The sequence below is a fragment of the Agelaius tricolor genome, unplaced genomic scaffold, assembly GCF_023055355.1.
Source record: "Agelaius tricolor isolate 1412-34295 unplaced genomic scaffold, bAgeTri1.0.p SCAF_19, whole genome shotgun sequence".
Classification (NCBI taxonomy): domain Eukaryota; kingdom Metazoa; phylum Chordata; class Aves; order Passeriformes; family Icteridae; genus Agelaius; species Agelaius tricolor.
In genome coordinates, this window is record NW_027269279.1 from 14,574,613 (window position 1) to 14,600,841 (window position 26,229).

A 26,229-nucleotide genomic window follows, 5' to 3' on the forward strand; every position below is an offset into this window, starting at 1 on the left:
TGTAGGAGTGTCTGGGGTTGCACGTTCAGGATGGACACAGAGATGTCTGCAGCCAGGTCAGGAACTTGGGGTTCATTGCAAAGGGCCTGGGGGCAGGGCCCTGCTGGGAGCTGCAGCCACAGCTCAGAGCAGGCCTGAGAGAGGAGAGGGGGAGAGAGGATGGGAGGGTGAGAGCATAAAAGCATAAGAGAGTAAAAGGGGTAAGAGAATAAACAGGGCAAGAGGCAAGAGCTAAGAGAGCGAGGTTCCCGTTCCAATACAATAAATCTTCTTCTGTGTTGAATATTCTGATTCTCACTAACCAATCTAGTACAAGATACAAATCCTATAGCATTTACATACAGTCTATAAGAATCATTACATTACCATACTGGGTTACATTTTAAACCCTATAAACTTCTCTTTGGGCCCCTTCTGCCAAGCTGTAGAGTCTGCTCTGACCCCTGGACCTGCCTGCAAGCAGAGGGTGGTGTTCCATCAAAAGGGGATCACCTTCAGCTGGCCATGCCATTGTTTTCCCATTGTTCAGTAACTGAGGTATCTCAAAGCTGCTTTCATTTCAATCTCACTTATAGTTTCCATAATCTCAAAATCTTTTGCCAGACAATCATATTTATAAGGCTTTCCTGTTTCACCTTCCCCAACAGGCTCACCCAAAGCAGAGGTGGCAGGATGAGTCCTGCAGCACTGGCAGTGCCAGCCATGGAGCCAGCACTCAGCTCTGGTACATCCAGGCTGAAGCTGCCAAGCAGGAGCTTCAAAGGGACAAGCTCATCCTGCCCTCTGCTTTCAGACCTTGCCTGTGTCTTCTCTTTATCTGAGTCAGTGAAAAGGCTCAGGTCTTGCCTGGCTGGCAGCCTGAGTGTGCAGTGCAGCCAGCTCACATTGTACCAGCAGCTTGGGTGAGAGCACATCTGGCTGGAGATTGCACATGGATAAGGCTTGTTTGGGGGAGAAATGTTTGTCCTGGCACTTCATCTATTTACTTTTATAGAAAATAATCCATGGCTGCAGCCCAGAATGGCTGTATCTTCAGGAGGCAGAAGGTGACATCCTGGCCCTGGCTGAATCCTGCTGCAGTCTGGCATTTATTTTCATGGAGCCAGGAGTTCAGGCAGCCACTGGCATTTGTAAATAAACCCCCCTAAGCTTTAGAAGGAGGAAGGACTACACTGATGTCTCCCAGAGCTGGCACAAAGATGAAGGCATAGCTTGGAGAGGAATAAAACATTAGAGGTTTTCATTCTTCCTAAAATTTGACAGCTCACATTTAGATTGTGTCCATCACTCATTATTCCTGAAAAGAGCAGCTTTAAAGAACTCTCAAGCTGCTGTGCTTTGCCATTGGTGCTGCTGGCCACAAAGGCTGGGAGCTGCTCTCTCACTCTGTCTTCTGTGGTTTAAGATCTCCCCAATCCAGAAAGGGAGCAAGGGGAAGTGAGATCCATTTCAAACTGCCTGAAATCCAGTGAACTGCCTGTCTTCCTTGCTGAGCCCTCTCTATCCCAGACTTTTTGCTGCCTGTGGTGCCTCCACTTGTCATGCTTTTTATAAGCTACAAGAACATAGAATTTTCTGGGTGATTGGTTGATGATTTATCATCATGGTTTGTATTTTTGTTTGGTTTTTTTGGGGGGGTTAGTTCTATGTTTGTTTGGGGGTGGTTGTGGAGTGATGATGACAGTTGGTTATTGTTTTTGGTACTAGGAAATATAGAGGAAGGTTAATTGAAAGTGTATTGATGACAGATGATTTGGATAACGTAGGGATATATAGTTTAATTATTTGACAAAAAAAGTCAAAATAAAAAAAATGGATGCATAAAATGGAATTTAAATAGTAGTACCTAGTAAATGATAAAATAATTAATATGTCTGGCAACCTGTACTAAATTCTGCAGCCATCTGAAGAGAACATGCACAGTGGGGATGGAAGATGTGCCGGGAACACACTCAGCATTGTGCTCATCTGGGTTCTACCAGGAAAATTCTGCTCCTGCACAGGGCAGCAGGGAGAGGAGAGAGTTTGAGAGTGATGTGCCTCATGCAGGGGCAGGATCTGGTGAATGCCATCACACATGAGCCTTGCTGAGTGAGAGAGAGAGAGGGAAGTGCTTTCTCTGCTGGTCCTGATGTGCTGAGCAGGGCTGGCAGGGAGAGCTTACCTGAGCACAGAGCTCCCCCCTGGCTCTGCAGGGACTGACTACAAGTGAGGATCCTTCTCTGAGGGGTTTGCTGTTGTCTCACAGAGATAATGGCTGAGCAGAACTTTGCCTTGTGTGTGAGATGAGATTGTGGAGTACATGGGGATGCTTCCTGCAGTTTCTGTTTTCCTGCTGGGGCTGGGAACAGCCTGGAAGACTCCTTGCAACTCAGAAGATTCTCTCAGATCACCTGGCAGCAAAAGCTCTTCCTTTGTTGTCAGAGATGGGAACAGAAAACACTGGAAGCACAAAGAGGGGATCACAGGCTTGGTCATATTTCTGTGTGACAGTTAAATATTCATGGCTTTGCTGCAGCTCCAGTCTCCTCTGAAATGGGCTTGTTCTTCTTTCTGCTGAGGATTTTACTGCACATTTTTGTTCTCCTGTGAGTTTCCTTCCCTTCCCAGAACTGTCTGCCTTCATCTGGGTAATATTATCTGAACCAAAGCAGGAGCTTGGGGTTTCTTTTAAATGCTTTTGGAAAAACTGGTGTGTGTTCAATCCTAGCTGTGGCACAAAGTGGTCTTTTCCAGTGTCTTAAGGTGGCAGAAGCTGGAATTTGTCACCCAAACCAAATAAGGATAAATTGACAAAAAGGAATAACTAAAACCAGGAGTTTATGGATGTGCCCTCCCTCCCTGCTCACCCTGATCATGGCAGTGTGGATGGAGAGGATGTCAGTGCTGTAAGGAGCCCTGGAGACACACATGGGGATGGTTATGGTTCATGAGTCTGGGCTTTGAAACCTGTCACAGCAGAAGTCAGAGCATCCCTGGGGCTGTGCAGCTGCTGTGGCTGAGTGCAGGGAGCCTTCCTCCCTGGGAGGAGGCTTTTCCCAGGAGATGGGAGGTTGGTACAGGGCTCAGAGCCTCACTGCAGAGGTGTTTTCAGGTGGGGATCAAAGGCTGGGCTGCCTCTTCACCATTCTAAGGGTTTGGGGAGTCTCCTCTCCTCCCACCAGGGGACAGCTCAGCACTCAGAGCTGATGCTTCCACAGGCTTGGGAAAGGATTTACAGCTGCTGTGATGTTGGAGGAGTGACAGGAACCAGCCCTGAGGTGAAATTCTCACACCCACCCTCTTGTGGAACATTAAAAGTAGCACCAAAGTACCATAAACAGAAATAGTGTCCAAATTCTTTCAGCAGGAGAAGGCTCCTGCAGAGGGTCCCCCTCTCTTTTTGTGTCCAGAAGGGCTCAGCTCAGTATTAGAACAAGTGGCTCCGTGCAATTCTCTCCTACCTCACAAGGAAAGTGACTTTCTGCCTGTTTTTTCCTGCTGATGGCACAGGAAGGCTGTGTCAGGAGCTCTCCACTGGGATGTTGTAGGCAGGCTGGACAAAGCAGGGTGCTCATCCTGCAGCCACCTGTCTGCTTTCTGATTCATGAGGAGAAGGATTTTCTGGGAGAAATACAACTTCTCAAGCTCTGTTTTCCTTTGGCTTGTGAACTCCCATTCAGGTTGGCTGTTGAAAAACAGATGTGACAGATGACAGCAACAATTCCCACAGGCCTTGCTTCCCATGCTGTGGCCTTGGAACAGCATCCTGGGACCACCATGGATCCACAGCTTACACCAGGGTGCTCCCCTTGGATTTTCCAGCCTGGATTTCCACCCTGGATTCCCCCTGGATTTTCCCCTTGGATTTTCCAGCCTGGATTTTCCAGCCTGGATTTTCCTTGGATTTTCCAGCCTGGATTTCCAGCCTGGATTCCCCCTGGATTTTCCCCTTGGATTTTCCAGCCTGGATTTTCCAGCCTGGATGTCCACCTGGAATCCCCTTGGATTTTCCCCTTAGATTTTCCACCCTGGATTTTCCTTGGATTTTCCAGCCTGGATTTCCACCCTGGATTTTCCTTGGATTTTCCAGCCTGGATTTTCCTTGGATTTTCCAGCCTGGATGTCCACCTGGAATTCAATTGGATTTTCCCCTTGGATTTTCCAGCCTGGATTTTCCAGCCTGGATTTTCCTTGGATTTTCCAGCCTGGATTTTCCTTGGATTTTCCAGCCTGGATTTCCACCCTGGAATCCCCTTGGATTTTACCCTTGGATTTTCCAGCCTAGATTTCCACCTGGATTCCCCTTGGATTTTCCAGCCTGGATTTTCCTTGGATTTTCCAGTCTGGATTTCCACCCTGGATTCCCCCTGGATTTTCCCCTTGGATTTTCCAGCCTGGATTTTCTTTGGATTTTCCAGTCTGGATTTCCACCTCGGAATCCCCTTGGATTTTACCCTTGGATTTTCCAGCCTGGATTTTCACCCTGGATTCCCCTTGGATTTTCACCTTGGATTTTCCACCCTGTGCCCTGGAGTTGGATGATTATCCTGCAGGTTTCTATGGAAATAGAGGCTGGTGCTGGTTTGAGCACATTTGTCTCTTCCTTCTGGAGCATTCACTGACAGGAGGTTTGCTCAAGGAACAGCTGGAAGAAATAGGAATTTTGGGATTTTGCTGCATTCCCACTCTGTAGGGGCTCACTGCACTGTGCCACTGCTGCAGATGGGAGCTGGCATCATGCACTGGGAATGGGGAAGATCCCTTTCCTTAAATCTGCTTTTCCTCTGATGATATTTCCCACAGCAACCAAGTGTAATGTCAGCAGTGGAGGCTGGGGATTGATGCATTGCAGGACAGAATGCACAGATCCACTGGGAGATGCCAAAGCCCTTGGTTTGGTGCAGTTGATTTGACTGAAACAGGGTGAAAAGTGAAATCCCCAGTTCTGATTTCAGGCAAATATCTCATGAAGCACAGGAAACAGAGGAAGGAGACAACACAAAAGGTTACTGAAGTGGAAAGGCAGTTGTCAGAGGGGCTTTAATATTCAAATGAATTTCATTTTCTGGTTGTTACTTTGAAACATTTGTGGAATGCTCTGAAGTGCCTATCATTTGCCAAGCAGCACACCCGAAATCTCTCAGGTGATGACACAATTAAAGGGCATTATATGGAGCTCATAATGCAGAGTGGATGCTTCTCCATGCAGGGTTAGCCCCTTTTCTCTCCACCATAAAAGTCCTGATGAGACCATGTTGAAAATTAATTTTTCTGTTTTTGAAAAGGTCAGTCCACATAAGCTGAGGACAAATTAACACCTGCAGTAAATCAAAGTAGAGCCTTTAAAAGTAGTGAAGCTTCTTTGAGTTACACCTGAGCCTGTGTTTTAAAAGTGACTATTTTTTGTTTTTGATCCCTGGAATGATTCCTGCCCACTGTGAACTCTGCCTAAATGCATCTGTATTTCTGGAATGTTCTAACCAGAAGCTGACAAATGTGACTTTCAAGGGTTGCCTTTGTCCCTGGACTGTGGCCTTGCTTACAGAGCATGCAGTCACAGCACATTCTCCTCTCCTGAGTGACACATCCTTACCCTTGCACTTGTACAAGTTGCTTGCTTGGCTGCCCAGAAAATGGATGAAAAACAAAATAAGGTGCTGAGCCTGGGAAATGCTGTGCTTGTGTGGAGCTGTGACCTAAATGCCAGATTTTTGCCTATCCATGAGGATGTGGCACGATGAGGCTAACAGATATGTGTCACTTGTGGTGACATGAGCACAGGAGAAATGTGCCATTTTGGCTACAGGCATGTAGAAATTCATGCAATCCCTTCCCTACCCTTCCATTTGATTGGGTAATTAGAGCATTGCTTTCACAAAGGCCTTTTCAGCTGAGTGCTCAGCACAGTCGTGGAGAATCGAGGTCTCAGCTGATGGATGCAGCTCCTGGTGATGTCTGTGGGTGCTCTGTGTGTTGGGTTGGACCCTGGGAATGCTCAGGCTCTTGGGAAGCAGTTACAGATTCATATTCTTGGGATATCACTCAAATGGAGCTACTAGAATAGTTGGAAGAAAGCAAATTCCATAAATTAACAACACTGGGCTGAGTTGAATCCACCAGCTGCATCCTCGTGTGCTCTGTGGCCACAAGATCCTGATTTTCCTGCTTTATTTTAAGGGACCAAGGCACCATGGAAGTGAGAGCTGTGCTTTGTGCATTTCAGGCTGTGGAGAAGGCGTTTGCAGTGCCAAAGGGATTTTACTGGCAGACAGTTGAGAGTGATGACAAACACTTCCCTGACAGCAGTGCCATGGAGGCTTGCAGAGACACAGACATCGAGGTAAAGAACAACAAACAACCCCCTCCTTCCTCCCCTGGGGCTCAGGGGGGACACTGGGAGACAATTAAGTGCCCTGGAATATTTCAATCTAGGGCTTTGATACAAATACTGGTCTTGAAGTATTTTTCACTCAGACCTAAATATATCAGCAGAGTATTTTATGTCATCAGTATTGATGTGCTGATTGCTCTGAGCCACAGAAGATTAAACTTTGAAATGTGTAGGTTGGAGAAATTGCTACCAACCAGGTGCAAATTTGTAAGAGTAGACAAACTTTTGATAACCTGAAACCACTTGACTGTAAGTGAGTAAACAGCACAACTTTGATTAAACTCAGAAACATTCCAAGAAATTTTTGAAGGTTCTGGTACTGCCTGACCTTGAGTAACTGTGTGTGTGGTATGAACAAGTAGGGAGTATTTGTACTGACTCTACCCCAGGAGAAGAGAAGGTTAAAGTGATTTCAATTAGCTCTTGGTGAGGAGTGCAGCACAAAATGTTCAGGCCCTCATCCATGTGAAATGAGTTCTTATTGAGAAGAGCAGGGCAGGGCCAGCAGCACTAACAGGGATCAGCCCAGGGTCACAGAGCCACAGACTGCTTTGGGTTGGAGAGGCCTCAAAGCCACCAGTGCCACCCCTGCCATGGCAGGGACACCTCCCACTGTCCCAGGCTGCTCCCAGCCCTGCCCAGCCTGGCCTTGGGCACTGCCAGGGATCCAGGGGCAGCCCCAGCTGCTCTGGGCACCCTGGGCCAGGGCCTGCCCACCCTCCCAGGGAACAATTCCTAATTCCCAATATCCCATCCATGCTTGCCCTCTGGCAGTGGGAGCCATTCCCTGTGTCCTGTCCCTCCATGCCTTGTCCCCAGTCCCTCTCCAGCTCTCCTGGAGCCCCTTCAGGCCCTGCAAGGGGCTCTGAGGTGTCCCTGGAGCCTTCTCCTCTCCAGGTGAGCACCCCCAGCTCTCCCAGCCTGGCTCCAGCCCTTGGGGCATCTCCATGGGCTCCCCTGGACTGGTTCCAACAAGCCAACCTCTCTCTTGTGTTGGGGTCCCCAGAACTGGGCACAGCCCTGCAGTGGGAGCCCCCAGTGACAAGGCCAAGGCAGGAAGCCCAGGGTGATCTCTGGTGATCTCTGAGATCACTCAGGCTGGGCACAACTGAGCCAATGTGCAATGGAGAGCCAGGCCAAGTGCCAGGCTCCTGGGGAAGGGGACACTGGCACTTCCTGAGGCTTCCCTGTGCTAGATGGCTCTGTTATCACAGCTGGCCCCAAGCCCAGGCAGCCCCAGGGACTCAGAGCAGCCACAGGAAAATTCTTCCTTACTGGCTGCTGTGAGTACTGGGTTAATAGCAGGAGAGCTTCAGCTAGACAAACATAAAGAAATGGAGCTTTTATTCCTAATTAGACCACTTTTATATGATTTGAGTAAATTTCTATCTTCATTTATCATGATGGTAAAGCCTCGTAATGTCTTTATGGGGCAGTAGCATTTCATTTCAAGTGTCCAGTGGTGATGGATTCATTTGGTGTTTGCTGCAGCCATAAACCTTGAGCTGGGGAAATCCTTGAGCTGTTCAACATCCAGGAGAACCATGCTCAAATTTGGGGCCAGAAAATCACCTTGTCTGATCCCCAGCTAGACAATTTATTATCCACAGAACCACACAACTCCCTGTTGTAAATCCCTTGCTTTTTAAAACAATTTGTTTCTCTGATGGGGAAAATAATAATAATTTGCTTCCCTTTTGGGTATAAACATTCAGAATGTGTTGGTGTGAGTCTTCCTACTTGCCAGGATGGGCTGAAATGGATTAGGCTGGTACAGAAGACTCTGAAATGTAAATCTGGGACAGTACCAGTGATGTGTTTGCCTTTTGATGTTTTTTTAGTGTTGACTTTGGTGCTGTTAAAGGTATAGAGACATAACCAGTTGGTCTATTATTATTTAATCATCCAAAGATGGGCAAATGGTGCTGCACAAAGTGAACAGCAGAAGGGATGCACTGTGGGCTCTGCCCTAGAGGCCTTGCAGTTTTTCACTAGTAGGTTTATGTGACAAATGGCAAAGTTATATCAGCAGAAATAGATTAAATTATAATTCTTGATAGTTGTGATTTAGCCCAAAGCCAAGAACCTCATGTGTGAGCTGCACATAAACACAAACCAAAGCCAGGCCTCTCTGTAGCTCTGGCAGTGCAGATCCATCCTGGGAATTACAGGTGAGCAGCAGGGCTGCACCTCTGAGCTTCTGCTGGCCTTGGGACCATTTCCCTGCTTTTTCCATGTTTTTCTCTGGCTGTCCAGGTTGCCATGGTGCTGCTGTTTGAGGCTCTCTTCCAAAGCCCCCTGGAGACCCATCACACTCTGAGGCTGCTGCTGGGCTCTGGGCTGGATGTCTGCGGCCTCCGCCTGCTCTACCCCGGCCGGGAGCTGCTGCTCTCCAGCTCAGGTGGGCTCTGCCTCTCCTCCAGAGCTTCCCTGATCTGTACCTGCCCTGGGGGGAAGGGTGATCAGAGATTTGCATGAGGGTTGCTTTATCAGTTCCTCTGTCTTTCCCAAAAGAAATGATACAATAGCTTTGACTCCTTCCTTCCTTCCTTCCTTCCTTCCTTCCTTCCTTCCTTCCTTCCTTCCTTCCTTCCTTCCTTCCTTCCTTCCTTCCTTCCTTCCTTCCTTCCTTCCTTCCTTCCTTCCTTCCTTCCTTCCTTCCTTCCTTCCTTCCTTCCCTTCCTTCCCTTCCTTCCCTTCCTTCCCTTCCCAGTGTTGAATATACATGAGCTGAATTTTTAACTCTTCATGCATTTTTGGGTCTCAAACTTTAGCTGTTATTCCTTTGCAGTGAGCTGTCCAACATTTCAGTGCCCTGAGCTCCAGGGACAGGCTCATATGAGTTAAATAAAATCATTTAGTTCCCCACTGATACTCCTGAAGGTTTTAGCTGCAGAAAATCCACAACTCCCCCATCTCATTGCCTGTGGGACTTCAAGAGTACTGATTTATCTGGCCTGTAATTGCATTAGCTGATAAACCATCCCCAAAATGCCACATTATTTAATAGAATCCCATCTGAGGTGGGAGACCAGCAGGAGAAGGTAAATAAACACAGGCTGGGGCTCTGAACTCAAATCACAAAGTCTTGAACATCAGACACCAATGTATCAAATACTGGCATGTACCATTCAAATCTTTATTTTCTCCCATTTGAGAAACAGAGACAATGAAGCTTGCCTTAAAGCATCATGGAATATTACTGGTTGCTGCTGCAGCACAATAATACTCAGCTATTCCAGAGCAACAGGTGTGCCCTTAGCTGCAGAGTTTAGAGATTGCTTGTGGCTTGTGCTTCTTTTTAAGCCAGGAAGTTCTTCTGGAAGGTTGAGATGTGCCACAGACAATCCATTTCTCTTGGGAAAGGCACAGGCAGGCTGAGAGGGAGAGAAATGGGCTTCCTTCTCCTCTGGCAGAAGGGGAATGAAGACCAGCTTAAGCAGAGAAAATTCCCCAGTCTCCTCACTCCCTTTTTGCATTTGAAAGCAGTAGGAGCAGGCTGCCCTAGGAATGGAATTGCAGTTGCAGCTGTCTGGGTGCTGTGCACAGAACACATTCCTGGTGAGAGCTGGAGAAATGGAGGAGGGCTCCAGAGATGAATAAGAAAACCATAAAACCTGCAGTCATTAGGAGCTGACAGGCAGCAGATCTGCTTCAATGCTCTGTACCATGCACCATTATTTAAGAACATTTCATATGAAGAGACAATTCATTTGAGCTGAGAACTGCTGTGCAAGTTTGTAAATTAGATTTTTACCCTTAGCTTGATAACTCTAAAATTATTATTTTAAATATTTACAGCCAGTTGCTCCATTATCTACCTGCTCTGGAGATTTGTTTTCTGCCTTCTGATTCTCATGCAAGAAATGATACATTTGAATATGTTTTTAAACCTAAGAAAATCACACACCTTGCTGCATTTTCTGACATCTGCAGTAAGAATTGGAAAGGAGGCAAATTTGCTTTTTCTGGGTTACTTCCTTGGCCCCAATTGTGCTGGAGAAAGGTTTGCCAGAGTCATAGGGAAGAGCTGTGGAAAGAAATAAGAAAGTCAGGGTTCAAATCCTGGCAGAAAATTAAAGGTGGCAAATCAAATATTTGCCTGGACCTTAGAGCATTGTACAAAATCTGTATTTAATCCAGAAGGAAATAATGTAAAAAAGAAGTCACCAGATTTCCATTTTGTGATGCCCTTCAATACCATCCCTTTCCTCAGGGCCCTGTTCTTGTCCTGCACTTCAATCCCCCAGCCTTGCTTGTGGTGATGAACAAGAGGAACTTGAAGTGCTGGCTCAGAGTCACAGTTTGGGCTGAAAAAACCCTAAAGACCACCAAGTTCCAACTCCTGCCACAGGCAGGGACACTTCAGTGCATCACCTGCTCTGGAATAACTTTTCACAGCAAACATGAGGCAACCAATTCCTCTCTTCAAGAGATTGCCTTGAATAACCTCAGGTTTGCTATTGGGTAAACACATGCAGGTGCTGCCAGCATCTCCCTCCCAGGGCAGGTAACCAGGTGGTTCCCAGGGCAGATAACCAGGTGATGGATCCCAGGGCAGGTAACCAGGTGATGGATCCCAGGACAGGTAACCAGGTGAGGATTCCCAGGGTAGGTAACCAGGTGAGGATTCCCAGGGCAGGTAACCAGGTGATGGATCCCAGGGCAGGTAACCAGGTGATTGATTTCCAGGGCAGATAACCAGGTGATTGATTTCCAGGGCAGATAACCAGGTGAGGATTCCCAGGACAGGTAACCAGGTGATGGAGTCCCAGGACAGGTAACCAGGTGAGGATTCCCAGGACAGGTAACCAGGTGATGGATCCCAGGGTAGATAACCAGGTTATGAATTCCCAGGACAGGTAACCAGGTGAGGATTCCCAGGACAGGTAACCAGGTGAGGATTCCCAGGGTAGATAACCAGGTTATGAATTCCCAGGACAGGTAACCAGGTGAGGATTCCCAGGACAGGTAACCAGGTGATGGATCCCAGGGCAGGTAACCAGGTGATGGATCCCAGAGCAGGTAACCAGGTGAGGAGTCCCAGGGCAGGTAACCAGGTGATGGAGTCCCAGGACAGGTAACCAGGTGGTTCCCAGGGCAGGTAACCAGGTGAGGATTCCCAGGGCAGGTAACCAGGTGATGGAGTCCCAGGACAGGTAACCAGGTTATGAATTCCCAGGACAGGTATCCAGGTGATGGATCCCAGGGCAGGTAACCAGGTGAGGATTCCCAGGGCAGGTAACCAGGTTATGAATTCCCAGGGCAGGTAACCAGGTGAGGATTCCCAGGACAGGTAACCAGGTGATGGATCCCAGGGCAGGTAACCAGGTGATGGATCCCAGGACAGGTAACCAGGTGATGGATCCCAGAGCAGGTAACCAGGTGAGGAGTCCCAGGGCAGGTAACCAGGTGATGGATTCCCAGGGCAGGTAACCAGGTGGTTCCCAGGGCAGGTAACCAGGTGAGGATTCCCAGGGCAGGTAACCAGGTGATGGATCCCAGGACAGGTAACCAGGTGATGGAGTCCCAGGGCAGGTAACCAGGTGAGGATTCCCAGGACAGGTAACCAGGTGATGGATCCCAGGACAGGTAACCAGGTGAGGATTCCCAGGACAGGTAACCAGGTGAGGAGTCCCAGGGCAGGTAACCAGGTGATTGATTTCCAGGGCAGATAACCAGGTGATGGAATCCCAGGACAGGTAACCAGGTGATGGATCCCAGGACAGATAACCAGGTGATGGAGTCCCAGGACAGATAACCAGGTGGTTTCCAGGTGGTTCCTCTATTGAAGTCTGACTCTTGACAGATCTGAAAAGAGCCCTTGAGTGGAGTGAATGACTTTGGGGTGGGTTGTTCCATGTTTTACTCACAGATGTGTTTGTTTCCACAGAAAAGCTGCCTTCCTCCTACACTTCAGAGCCTGGCAAGGTGCCCCCAGTGCTGGCATTAGGTGTGAGAGGCCCCAAAGCCCATGGAATCCTGCAGGACATCACCCGAGGCTGTGGCAGGGCGGAGCCTGTCGTGTCCCTGCCCCTGCCCAGCCGGCTGCACCGGGAGCTGTGCCTCTGGTTCGGAGGGAGAGCTGCTGGAATCCTGCCCCCACCTTCCAGGTGATGGCCCAGGATGGTTTGGAGCTGTTGTTGTACAGGCAGTGAGTCCTGGAGGCAGGCAGGCACTCAGAGGTCTGTGCCAGCCCTCCAAGGGTCCTGCAGCACGGGAGTGCAGGGGGAGCAGTTCCTCTATTTGTGCATTTCCAAGCCAGTTGTGCAATCTGCAGAAATCCTTCTCTCTTCTGCAGCAGATCATAGAACCATGGAAAGTCCTGAGTGGGAAGGGTTCCACAGGGATCATCCAGCCCAGCTCCTGGCCCTGTACAGACACCCCAACAATCCCACCCTGGGCAGCTCTGGGACCATTGTCCAAAGCCCATTCCCTGGAGAGCCTGGGCAGTGCCCAGCACCCTCTGGGGATGAACCTTTCCTGATATCCAACCTGACCCTCCCCTGGCACAGCTCCAGCTCCTGTTCCCTCAGCTCCTACATGTGTCAGATGTGGGACAGTTGCAGTTGTTCCCCATTCCCTGTTCCCTGGTATCCAGGCCCCTAATTCATACTCTTGCTGTAAGATTTGGACACCTGGTGCTGGAGAAGGGCTGCAAGGCTGTGTGCCAGTGAGTGACCCTCTCCTAGGAAACCTCTGGCTTTGCCCTGTATATCAACTGATAAAAAGATTCAAGTAGGAAAAGGCTCTTTGGAGGATGATGAGAGAAGGGTGTGAAAATGAAAGGTGGTTTATAAACCTTGAACTGCATGAGAAACTCTGCTGCAGAAGGCTCAGACCTGCAGGTTCTGAAGAGGTTTTTAGGGATGCTGTCTGATCCTGGGGGCAGGGTGGCACAGTCAGAGGCAGCAGGCTGGAGGTGAGATGCTCTGCACTGCTGTCAGTGCTTTCTGTGAGTAGCAAAGCTGAGCCATGTGGAATTAACCTGTGGATTGCTGTGCAGGATTATGTGTCAGAGTTCAGCTCTGCTCTCAGCCACAACCAGAGACTCTCACCATTTTTTTTAATAAGATGTCAAAAAAAAAAATCAATTTGGTCCAGTTTCATTCTCTTTATTTGTTTATTTTCCTCAGGGATGCATTTTTCCTCTTACAAAGATGGTAAATTCTGCTCCTCTGGTATAACTCAGTCCGGAGCGGTGCTACCTCCTAAATAATGCACTTGTCTTTCTCCTAATGCTGGTAATTTGGTCTGTTGGGAGACAGGAATACAAACTGCAGCTCAGATTGCCCTTTTCAGATTAGACTTGCAAATGCTCCAGGCTCCTGGGAGTGAGCAAGCAGGATGTGTTCCAGCCAGCTCCATGGTGGTGGCAGGGGATGAGGCAGGTTTGCCTGAGCAGCCTGAGCTCACAGTCCCAGCCAAAACTGTTCCCAGACAGTCCCTGGCTTTCAAGCACACCTTCTGTTCACCCTGCCCTGATTGGGTCCTTTTGGATGTGCAGGAATGTTGTGGAAGTTTCGCTGGCAGGAACATCCCTGCCAGACTGGATCATGCTTGTTGCCTAACACGAACCCTTCAAACTGGTTAAACTCAGCCTAAAGAACCCAAAGTGAATAGCAACTAGAATGTGTCTGTGGGTGGGAAAAGCTCTGCTAGTGCAGCCTGACATATTTCTTGATTCCCAGATTTCTTTGCCAAGCTGACTACTTTGCATTAGCTACTTTTAATTGAACACAGAGAGCCTCAGGGGGAGTAATATGAAAAGATGTTCAGTCAGAGAGACCTTGATGCAGCTCATGTCATGGACAAGGGATTGAAATGGCTTTTCCAGTAAAGCAGTTTTACCAGAGAAGCTTCTGTGGCCTTGGATTTGTCACAGAAAGTAGGTTTTGAGTCAGAACCTTTTAATATTTTTTCATTTAATATTTATCATTTTTCTGCAGCTCTCAGAGACCTCCACCAGCTGGGGCAGGAGCAGATGAAGAAAAAGTTGACCTTCAGGGCTTGATGCTGCCTCGACCTCCAGCCATGCTTGTCTCAACTACCAAAGGTCAGTGCTAGGAAATGAAATTTGAGGGTTTACAGTTCTCTTTCACTGATAACATCACTTTACTCCAGCCCAGCTAAGGCAATTCTGCCTCTGCATTGCTCAGGGCTGTGACCTGGCCAGTTCTGGAGGCAGGAATGAATTTCTAGTTGGACACTGTTGCCTGACATGAAGCAGCACAGAAGTGGCACCACCTCATCCTCCTCATGGGAGCAGCTGCTGGAGTCCTGGGGGCTGCTTGGATTTCACTGAAAGGGGGGAAAAAGAAACAAAAACCACTTCACAGGAAATCTCTGCACAAAGAAACAGTCACATGAAGAGCTAACAGAGTCCTTAAACTGCTGGTTATTTATCAGAGATCCTTTGCCTCTCCTGCTGAAGAGTGAATATTATAATCAGGGGAATTAAAAGGTTAAGACTTGGTTTAGGGCAGGACTGACCACAGTCAGAAAGGAGAGCATTTTATGGGACTAATATCAATGGGTTATCACCTCACATCCCCATTTTCCCTTTGTAGGAGCAGTGTTCAGCCCCTGAATTTGTGCCTAAGCAGCAGCAAACTGTGTCCAGGGGACACATGCCAAGGCCCTGCCTGGCTAAAAGGTGTTGGGCTCCTGCTGGAAAGGCCAACATCCCCTGGAGTGGGCCTGGCACAGCACATATGGGGGGCAGGGGGCTTTTGGACAATGCTCCTGGCTGGTTTCTGCTGGCCCAGTTGAAGTGGGAATTTCATTCACAGGAATGAAGGGAGAGCAGAGGGGAGCAGAAGTTCAGCAGCTGTCAGGGAGGAGATGGCAGAAGGAAAGCAGGACTGGAGTGACAGAGAAAGAAATCTTGGGGAATTACATTGCCAAAGAAAAGAATCCATGAGAAAAGGATGAAAGCATAAGGCAAAAAGATGAAAAAGGAGTAGAAGGGAAGGAAAATAGAGAAGGGAGAAAGGAAAAAACCAATTTTGAGACGGTTTTTCATCTTTTGGCTCATGTTAACTCAGGTAGTTTGGCAGGCAGCCCTTGGCTCTGTTATTTGGGATTGGGATTGATGGCAGCTGGTGGCTACTGATGGAATGAGTCACATTTGCTGCCTCCCCTTCCTTTTATGGCCCTTAATGATTCACATTTGCTGTGGGCTGCTGAGTTCCACCACACCACGTTCCATCTGCATGGAGCCTCAGAAGTCACTGTCAAGCTCTGCTCCTCAGATAACTTTGCTCTGGCAAGAGGAGCTGAAACTCTGCTCTGGGAGCAGACACCCTTGGGGTTTTCAGGAAAAGAAACATTCAGTGACTCCTTCCCTCTGGTCTCCAGCAGCTCCTCTTGGAGACAGGAATAATGCAGAGCAGAGGTACTGCAGCTACTGCCCCTTCTCAGTAATCAGAGTTTTGGTGACCCAAGCAGATATTCTTGTTGATTTGGGATATGTGTGTGCAAAAAAAAATGGTTTTTAAAGTGTTATCAACTGGAATGGAACCAAAATCTTCCCACCAACAATCTTAGGTTTTGACGGTTCCCATATCATGAATATGGCTAAAATCCAGTGTCAAAGCCATAAAGCCAGAGATTTTAGACCAAGAACCATCCTGCCTGTCCCATCCTTAGTGATAAATACAAGGTTTCCCTTGTTTTGGTGCTGTTGCTTTGAACAACCAGGCTGAGCCTTGGCAGGACAGATATCCATATCACAAAGTCTAGAATAAAAAGAAATATTCACTGTCCTACCCTCAGAATCAACTGGGACACAATGAACAATCCTCCAATCTCATTAAATCTATTTGTTAAAGCTATGAGAAATTACTGAGCATAGAGGAAACCCATGTAGAAGTGGTACTAAGATTTGTCTTCAGAGCTCACTCTTGGCAGCTTATTAAGATCTGGATATACATTGTGAGGGATAAAAAAGCTGTCTTAGAACTGAGAAGGTGCAATAATGGAGGTCATGGTAAAAACAGGGAGCTCAGGCAGGTCAGAGGCTTCAGGGAAAGGTTTTGAGCTTGTCTCACCCTGCTTAAGATGTGGGGGGCTGCTCAGGAGGCCTTGGAGACTCCTTCTCCTGAGCTTGCTCAAGGTTGGCAGAGAGCCTGGGATTCAACTTGGAGAACAGGAGTCTAAAAACCCAAAGTTCTAACCCAAGGTGAATTCCATTTGTCTCTACAATCATTTGTACTGGGATGAGGGACTCAAGGAGAGCTCGAGCAGCCAGAGCTGCTGGAGGACGATCAGGTAGGACAGGGCAGGCTGGTACCATTGCCATGAAGTCCAAGGAACCTGGGAGGCCCCAGAGGCTACCAAACCAAAGGTGAGATCACAGGTGGTCCAGAGCTTCAGGAGCTTGTGCCACAACAGAGGTCTGGGATGAAGATTAAAGGCAGGAACAAAGGAGGGACAACAGGAAGCAGAAGGGGGTGCTGAGCAGGATTGCTGAGAGCACCAGTAACAGCAGAGAGAAATGAGAGCACAGAGGAAGGGCCAGAGCTGCTTCATGCTCTTTGGAGTGAACAAATTGAGCAAGAACAAGTATTTCTTGTTGCCTTGTTTGGTCTCAGAGCATGGTCAGGCCTACAAGGCTCAGTCCTGCCCTGAGTGCTGGGGGCTGCACAGGGACAGCTCCCACAGCCCAGCCAGCACTGAAACACTGCCTGTGAGCAGCTCCCAGACCTGGGGAGACAGCCTGGCTCGTCTCATGATGATTCACAAAGATATTACTGATGATGCCATAAGCTTCCCACTCTGGGCTGGCCTTGGATTGCAGTCATGATGAGCTGGATGCAGCAAACAAACCATAAAACACAGGGCACTGCTCGGGATGCAGCTGTTTGCTTCAAGGTGGAGGCAGCTGCTCTGAGAGCTGCCTTGCATTGATACCACAGCTCCTGTGACAATAATATGCTGTTTTTCTTGCCCTTTCTTTGATCTAGGGGACATCATTCTGCTGGTGTCACCTGTGGTGCCTCCATGTGCCTATGGGGCTGTGCTTTCCGCCTGTGCCCGCCGGGGCTTTGTGCTGCAAGGACTGCGGCAGCTGCAGCTCTCAGCACAGCAGGGCCTTGTGCTGGGCATGGCAGCAGGGCAGGTACTGTGCCCTTTGTGCCCTGCCTCACCCCTTGCCCTGCAGCTGATGGTGCCAGCACTCCTCCAGTGAGTGCTGGGGGACACCCATTCCCTCTTTCCCAGCTCTCTATGCTCCTGTGAGCTCTGGCTGCTTTCAGTGCTGGCTTTTTCCCTAGCAGGAAAACCCCACAAAGCCTTGGCCTCTCATGGAGAACAGGAGTGTAAATTCATCATCCTGCTCCTACTAAAACTAATGTGAATTTTGCCATTGATGTCAGAATAATCAGGAGCTGGCAGTAGCCCCATGAACCAAATACTGATGTGCAAAGGTGGTTCAGGAGAAGAGTCTTCACTCACAGGCTGATATTTGGTGATGTACTTCACAGTCCCTCTGGGCCTTTCAGCATGAAGTCCCCTACTTCAGTGCATTCCAGATGGGTTTCAAAAAGAGCTTTCAAAAATAACTTTTTTTTTCTTTGAAGCTCTGCCTAACGTAGTGATAGGTTTGAGGTAAAGTGCACTTGGCATTTTGACAAGTCAGCCTAAGGAAACAAGAATAATCACAAATGCAAGGTTGCAGTCAAACTTAACATATGCAAGAAGTCCAGTGCTGCCCTTGTTACATTATAAATCCCACAGGAATCATATGATATCTTCTCTCACAAAGGAGTGGACCCCACACTTCAAATCATCATACTGAGGGTTCTTTGCTATGGCAGCCAGGAAATGCATAATTTTGCAAATCAAACTCTACAAATTCCCTCTTTTCTGCTTGTTCTGTGATCAAGCCTAAGGAATAACAATGTCTCTGCCCATAATATTTTGTAGAATGAATAAAACCTATTTATGGAATACTACAGCCCAAATAGCCAGATATTTGGAGCATGTTGCTAAGTGACCATTAAGGAGTTAACAGCAGCAACCACTGCTCCAATGTGAAAATCATCCCTTCATTTGAGACTCCAGATAATCTTAGAGTGACTTATGGTACATCCACTTATGGTGGATGGTACCTCCTATCAGCTGAGTTACAACTGCTGTGGTTTTAGCCCAGCCCAGCTGCAGGGCAGAATGATTTTGTGTTAAGCCTTTTCCTTGAGTTTAAATTAAGTTTCTCTGTCTCAGGAAAAGATGACGCAGAGCACCCAGACATTGGAGTTCCTATGGCTCAGTGGTGAGCTGGATCTTGTTATGCCATTGTAATTTATCTATTTGCTTGAGCCCTAGAGTAATTACATCTGGATTTAGCAGTCTAATCTGCCCTTCATTATTTCAGATTGCTGTCTTTTGTCCTGGCAAGAGTTCAGGCTCACCTGCTGGTGCTGCAGGAGGAGAAGTCCCTGGTGAGCCCCACAGGCACTGCCTGGTGCTGCTGCTGAGGAAGGAGAATGCCACACATCACATCCCTGCCCTGCTGACAGGTAATGCCCTGCCCAGCAGCCTGCCAGGGAGGCTTTGCATTGCAGGGTGTTCCACATCAGCAGTGCAACCATAGCTGTACAGTGCAGGGAATATTCATGGGGAATTTCGAGGCCTACTCATGTTGCTGTAGGAATCTCCAGACCAAGGTGTGAATCAGTCACTACTGCACATCCAACAGAGCTGCCTGGCCTTTGCCACTTGTTTGATCCTTAGCTCTGGAGTCCTCTTGAACTTAGAATCACTGAGTAGTTCCTTGTGGAAGGGGGCCTCAGAAGGCCTCTCATCCCACATCCTGCTCAGCAGAGCATCAGCAGTGAATTCTCTCAGGATGCTCAGGGCTTTTTTTCTGTCAGGTCTTGAAAATCTGCAAGGACAGAGATTCTCCTGCCTCCCCGGGCCTTTGTTCCATCATTATGGGAAATGTTTTTCCTTTATGTGAAGTTGTAACCTCCTGCTTGGATTTGTGAGCCTTGTCCCTGGACACTTCAAAGCTGGGCCTGAATTTGGCTTCTCACACCCAATGCATGGAGGTGTTGTTGGGGCTGTCCTGCTCAGGGCCAGCAGTTTCAAGGATCCTTGTGGGCCCTCCCAGCTCAGGACTTGCTGGGATTTTATGGCCTCAATCACCTCCTCTCTTTTTGCCCAGAGAGGTAGGGTAGCCAAAATCCAGTTGTGCCTCTGAGCCTAAGGGCAGCATCTCATCCTATCAAGCTCAGCTTTGAGTCCTGCATCCTTGTGACCTCCAAGTTACCCAAAGGAAATTCATTTTCTATGGAGGGACTGCCAAAATCCAGCCAAGCTGTTGCCTTAAATCTTCTTACTTGAGTTTCTGTTTTCTTAAGGATCTTAATGGACCTCAAGTGGGGAAGATCAGAGGCAACAGCAGTGGTCAGGAGGGAACAGAAATCCTGCCCTGCTTGGCTCTTCCCAAGAGGGATCACTGTGGGTGACCCTTCCATTAACACCATCCCACACAGCCCATGATGGAGACATTCATCCCCAGCCCAATTGCTTCCTTTAATTTATCCACAATAGGAAAGAACATTTAGAGGTTTGGGAGGGGGGGAAACAATGACAATTCAAATAGTCCTGGGCTTTTTCTCTGGAGACTATCACAGAATGTTCTGAAAACATGTGCAGACACAGAGGATTAATCATGGCACAGTAATTACAGCCCCGTGTCACCTGCTGCCTCTGCACCCAGGGAAAGTTGCTCATTAAAAAGTGCAGTTTCTGCAGCTTCCCTCAGTGCCACAGATGATGTTTTGTGTTCATGTTTTGCATGGGGAAATTTCCACTAGAAATACATAAGGAAGGCTGGAATGAAGGGTAGTCTGGAAAGGTAAAATATTTTCCCTCATGCTAGAGAACTCAGGGTTTTTCCCTTTGTTTGTGACAGATTTTGCAAATGTCTTTTTCCATGTGTTCTGTGCTATTTTCATCAGCCCTGTACTGCAGAAAGACACCTTAGTCCATATTCCAGAGCCCTGGAGAGGGGAAGCTGATATTCTTTCCCCACAAGCTTTGGATTGGCCTCTGGGAAGTGCAGAAATGCACTGAGATTAGAGTAGGGTAAAAACCTCACTAAGAAATTCTGCATTTGTAATCAATATGAAAAGAATTTTCCCCTTCAGGGTCTCAAATGCTGTTCAGTTTTCAAAGCAAGTTAAAACTTGACAAATACTCCTGAAACAGAGCAGATAAATTGGTGGGATCTGTGTCCTGAGGTCCAAACACCACATATTTTTGTCCAAGCTTTACTTTCTGCCATGCCCTGAGTTTGAATAAACAACAGGCAATACTGCTGGGACAGTGATGACCCATTTTTGGTGCCTCATGCCTTTTGAATTTTGAGGAGCAGGTGATTGTCAGTGGTACATTTGACATCCAAGCTTTGCCATCAGCCTCTAACACCAATAATCCATTTCCCATGCTCCACTACAGTGAATTTTTGACAGGCTTGTACGGTAGGAAGCAATCAAATGTGTACAAAGTAATTTAAAAAATAACAAGCCTTTAAAACTGTGGCCTGAAACATTATTACAGAAGGCTGAACTAATTGTTGTGGAAATGTACTGTATGCAACACCTTAATGCACTGCCTGTGCACAGCCCAGCTCTTTAGAGGGAGAATGGGAGCTGAGAGATTGTGGCTTTAAGCACTTAGTGCCTGTAAAAGTGGCGTGGAATGGGATATTTTCCAGGCTGGAAATCACAGGAGCAGAACATGATGTCTCTGTTCAGGTCTGTCATCCCAGCAATACCTCCCTGCCCATGAGGGCCCTGTGGAATGCAGGACTTTGGCCTCATGCCTGGAAGTGTGAGACACCTTGAGGGCCTCCACTGAGCACTGGGCTCAGATCTGGGACTCTTCCTAGTGGACACCACCTTATTTAGGATATTTATTCAAATTCAGGAATGCTGCTCTGTGGCAACATCTGTGCTCTTGTTCCACATTTCAGTTCCCAGCAGACTTAGAAGGGGATAGAAACAACTGGGTGCTGCTGAAAAAGAGAAAGCTGTGGTCCAGCCTCAGTTTTCAAGAGCTCTTTGCCCCTTTTTAAGTGGCCCATGTGATTTTGGGGAGAGGGGATGGTTCAGCTGTGTGTGGTGTCTCAGGTAAGCTCAGTCTGTAGCGGAGCTGTGACCAGTGACTCAAACATTTGACAGCAGAGTGTTTTCATGTCAGGCTGAGCAGAGCTCAGCATTGCTCACATTTGCTGCTGTTCTGAGCACAGGGCTGATGGAGGAGCTGGCAGAGGCAGGCCCTGGCAGTGGGCACAGCGCCCCCCCTGCAGCTGCTGGACAGGAGCCGTCGCTCTGCTTCCACGGGGCTCCGTACGCCGCGGCCGCGCTGCACAGCCTGGGTACGTCAGGGGCTCCAGGAGCACACACCTGGGACTGCTCTGGGCTGGGAGGGACCTCAAACCTCATCTTCTTGGTGGCCAAGAAGGCCAATGGCATCCTGGCCTGTATTAGTGTCTTGGTTTGGAAAGGCAGGTGTCTGTTAGGGAAAGCAGGAGCCGCCCCAAAATGGAGAATGTGAACCCTCCCCATCCCTTTGAATTGCTATAAATTTTAAATTAAGGGGCTCTCAGGCAAAAAATATGGGAGCAGGAAATAACAGTTCTTTACTAGGGAAGAAAATAAAAGGATAAAATAAACAATGCAGTAAACTAAAACAACACTGTCAGAGTCAGAACACAGCCTGACACCCTGTGGGTCAGGGTGTTGGCAGCAGAACCATTGGAATTGTGGCTCAGCCCTCCTGCAGTGTCAGGGCTGGTTCTGCTGGAGCAGGGATCCTGTAGAAAAGGGTGGAGTCTTCCTCTGAAGATCCAGTGGAAGAGGCAGCTGCTGTTCCTCTGGGCAATCCAGTGGAGAAAGGCATGCAGGTGTTCCAGGATCTCCAGATTATATCCAGTTAGGAATGTTTGGCTCCTCCCTCTGGGCTCACATCTCCCAACGGGATGCTGTAGTTCTTATCAGCCATGCAGGGACATTCCATAGCTGTTATCAGCAGATGTCCCCTCCCCAGGGAGGAGTGATTGTGATCACTCAGAGAGAGATAAGGAAAACTGCCCACTTGACAAAAGACAGCTGCCATACAGATGGTAATAGAATACATCTTGCCTTGCAACCTGGAACAATTAGGAACTGTGTGGCCAGCAGGAGCAGGGAGGTCATTCTTCTCCTATACTTGGTGCTGGTGAGACCCATCTTGAAAGCTGTGTCCAGTTCTGGCCCCTCAGTTTGGGAAGGATGTTGAGATGCTTGAGCACATCCAGAGGAGGGCAACAAGGCTGGAGAGGGGCTGGGAACACAAACCCTGTGTGTGAAGGGATAGAATGTAAGAAAATAAAGATAGTGCAGAAGGTAGTCCCACACCTGAGGAGTTGCAGCTGTACTAATCACCAAAGATTAGGAACAGGCCTGCCCTTAATAGGCCACAGCTGTATCCAATAAGAAGACGAGTGCTACCAAAGAGTGGTAGCTGGGTGAGGGGAGAGTTGGGGTTTGTTGTCTGCACTGTGAAGAAGTTGGAGTCAGTGCTGTGAGGAGATGCCCATGAGAAATCACTGAGAAGGTATGGGAGCTTTGCAATGAGATGTCAACACCTGTGAGGAATGTTTGAAGGAATTGGGGCTGTTTAGCCTGGAGAAGAGGAGGCTCAGGGGTGACCTCATTGCTCTCTACACCTTCCTGAAGGGAGGCTGAGGACAGGTGGGGTTGGTCTCTCCCACCGGGCAGCACTGACAGAACCAGAGGGCACAGTCTCAAGCTACATCAGGGAAGGGAGAGGTTGGATATTTGGAAGAAATTTTTCACTGAAAGAATAATAAAGTACTGGAATGCCCTTCCCAGGGAGGTGGTAGAATCACCATCTCTGACTGTGCTTAAAAAAAGACTGGACATGGCACTTGGTGCTGTAGTCTAGGAGAGGTGTGAGGGCACAGGTTGGACCTGAGGATCTTAGAGGTCTCTTCCAACCTCGTGATTCTGTGATCTCATTCCACAGGCAGGGATACCTGCCACTATCCCAGGTTGCTCCAAGCCCTGTCCAACCTGGCCTTGGACACTTGCAGGGATGGAACAGCCACACTACCAAAGGATTTTCCTGGATAAAACCATTAGGGATCTGCTGTTTGTCTGTAGGATCTCATTTACTGTTCTGTGTGGTGGTGTTTGAGGGTCCCCAAGATGAGGGAAGAGATGAGAATCTTAACTCCATGTTTCAGAAGGCTGATTTATTATTTCATTATATATATTATATTAAAAATGCTATACTAAGACTATACTAAAGAAAGAGAGAGGAGACATCAGAAGGCTAGACAAGAATGATTATAAAATCTTGTGACTGCTCAGAGCCTTGACACAGCTGGACTGTGATTGGTCATCAAGTAAAAACAATTCACATGTGACCAATCAAAGATGCACCTGTTGGTAAAGCATCTCCAGACCACATTCCACAGCCATCATAGTTATTGTCTACATTTCTTTTCTGAGGCCCCTCAGCTTCTCAGGAGAAAAATCCTAGCGAAAGAATTTTCATAAAATGTCAATGCCAGTTCTGCTGCCAGTCAATCACAGTAACTCTCATGGAAGAATCAATGGAAATCAAAGTGAAAATACCTTTGTAAAGTAAATTAAAAGATACATGCAAAAAGAAATTATTGAAGTGTGACACAGTAACATCTAATTAAGCCTTAATTAAGATAATTAGAAGATTAATAGCCAATCAATATGTATTTATTGCTACAGTTTCAAGAGAAGTCAAAATATTAAAATGAGATAAATTGGTGGTTGTGTGTAGAACTGGAATGTGCTGAAGTGATAAATGCTGGCAGCTATAGTTCTGTAGGTGCAGAAAAGGCACTTTCCAATTTCATTTTACTCAGATATTCTAAATTTCAGTTTGTACAGTTGTATTCACTTTGGTAACTCATTCATTCAAAGCTGGGAGATTGATAGGATTTCAAACAGCAAGGAAATGGATTTTCTGTTCTTAATCCATGACTCACATGGGTGAGTCTTAAACCTCCTAGTTCTGTACACTTGGAGTAAAAAAAATCCCATGTTTATTTCACTACCTACATGTTGGGGGTTTTTATGTGTCCAGCAAGTTAACTTAGTTTAATTTAATTTAATTGTTTGAAAATTTGGATGCCAGGGTTTTGAGTTAAAACACATTGCTCTCCAAAACCAAAGTGACTCTAAATCCTAAGGAAAAATGAAAATTAAATGCATGTTATTCACCATTCTCTAGCATTATGAAATGCTATGATGTAGGAATAAGTATGTAAAGAAATGTTTATTGCTTACATAATCATGTAGTGAATCAGTATGGAACAGACAGGGTTTTCTGATGGGCCAGGGATTCTCCAGGCTGTGCTGTTCCCAACAGGACTGTGGATAGAAGCACAGAGTTACAGCAGTCCCCAGATTAGCTCCCAGTTGTGTGCCCTGCAATGTCCTGGAAAGCAAAATGAGCTATTGATTTAATGTGAAGTCAGTCATTAGTTATCAACCCAAAACTGGTGCCTTAAATCATTTTGGTATAGATCTATCAGCTCTGCCTAATGGTGTGAATAAGGATATCAAAATTACAAGGAATGTATTTGCTTTACACGGCAAAATATAATTCCAGGGAAGGACTGGGACTAATTAGAGGGACTTTGCTATGTTAATATTCCTCCTTCAGGAGGATTTTCCTGAGCTGCAGTGTGAGGAGGCAGTGAAACACTGCTTGGGATTTATACAATTCCTTCACAGCAAAAATCCTGAGCTGTGTTTTCATGGGATAACAGTTTTGTTTTCATGCTCTCCATGGGCAGGAGGAAACCTCAGCGCGGTGCCAGAGCCCCAGCCCATCCCTCTGGATTTCCTGTGCCACCGCGCTTTCGCTGCTGAGCCTGGCATGGAGCAAGTGGTGATGCTGACACTGGTGGGGATGCAGGCTCTGAAGAGTGCTGGGGAGCTCCTCCAGCAGATCCTGCTACCCCCCCTCAGGGAAAAGCCTCAGAGTGCAGGTAACCCAGCTCTGGGCAGGGCTGGAGACCTTGGGCAGGAAGGTTTATCCTTTTTAGCACAGCAGGAACATCATGGAAAAGGTGGTGAAGGGGCCTCAGGGAGAATGGGTTTCTTTGTTACCCTCCTAAAGAGCTGAAGAATTTCTCTTGGTTTGTTATGGGCAGTCACAAACAGCTCAGGTGGGCATAATTTGCTTCAGAGAGCATCAAATGAGTTCCAAGTAGTGCTTGGGCTTGCAGAGCTTTTATGTAACACAGAGCACTGTGTCCCTCCCTGAGCAGGGGGAGGTAAGGCTGGGCTGGAAGTGGGACAGGAATTTGGCAGTCCCAGGCTCTGTTCTGTGACTGCAGTGACAGCCCTGGTGAGCAGAACCAAGGCCCCTCACGGCCTCACGCTCCGGTTCCCCCGCGGGAGGAGCAGCGGGGCTGTCCCCACACTGGCTGCTCACATGTGCATGAAAAGGGCTGTCAGGCCCTAGGCAGGGCAGGGATTTATGTAATTTCATGTGCAGGTTGCACTGAAGTGTGATAACACAGGAGCTGTAGGCACAAAGGGCTCGAGTCTGCCTGTCTTCCACTGTGCTGTATCTGACTCTCCCAAAACTGTGTTGAAATACTGCTTGAAATCCTGTGAAGTTCTGTATCTGAGATCTGAGCCAACAGAAACTTCCAGCACTCCTGGATTGATCCCTAAATACCTTCCTACATAGTCAGAAGACAACTTTACAACCCCAACAACATTGAAACTACTTTAGAGACAAGTCAGCATTCTGCTGCAGTTTGTTATTCTGCTAAACATTGCTTA

At 47.7% G+C, this 26,229-nt stretch overlaps 1 protein-coding gene across 1 annotated transcript in view; it reads left to right on the forward strand.

Moving 5' to 3' along the window:
* The window catches only part of DNAAF8 (dynein axonemal assembly factor 8), a 102,902-nt gene that overhangs the window by 41,573 nt on the left and 35,100 nt on the right, over positions 1-26,229 (forward strand). Inside the window, exons 14-21 of the mRNA XM_071444471.1 lie at positions 6,206-6,322; positions 8,630-8,774; positions 12,267-12,486; positions 14,323-14,429; positions 17,341-17,495; positions 18,750-18,894; positions 21,633-21,761; positions 25,230-25,424. Coding sequence (XP_071300572.1) covers positions 6,206-6,322; positions 8,630-8,774; positions 12,267-12,486; positions 14,323-14,429; positions 17,341-17,495; positions 18,750-18,894; positions 21,633-21,761; positions 25,230-25,424 — 1,213 coding nt within the window. The remainder of the gene's footprint in view (positions 1-6,205; positions 6,323-8,629; positions 8,775-12,266; positions 12,487-14,322; positions 14,430-17,340; positions 17,496-18,749; positions 18,895-21,632; positions 21,762-25,229; positions 25,425-26,229) is intronic.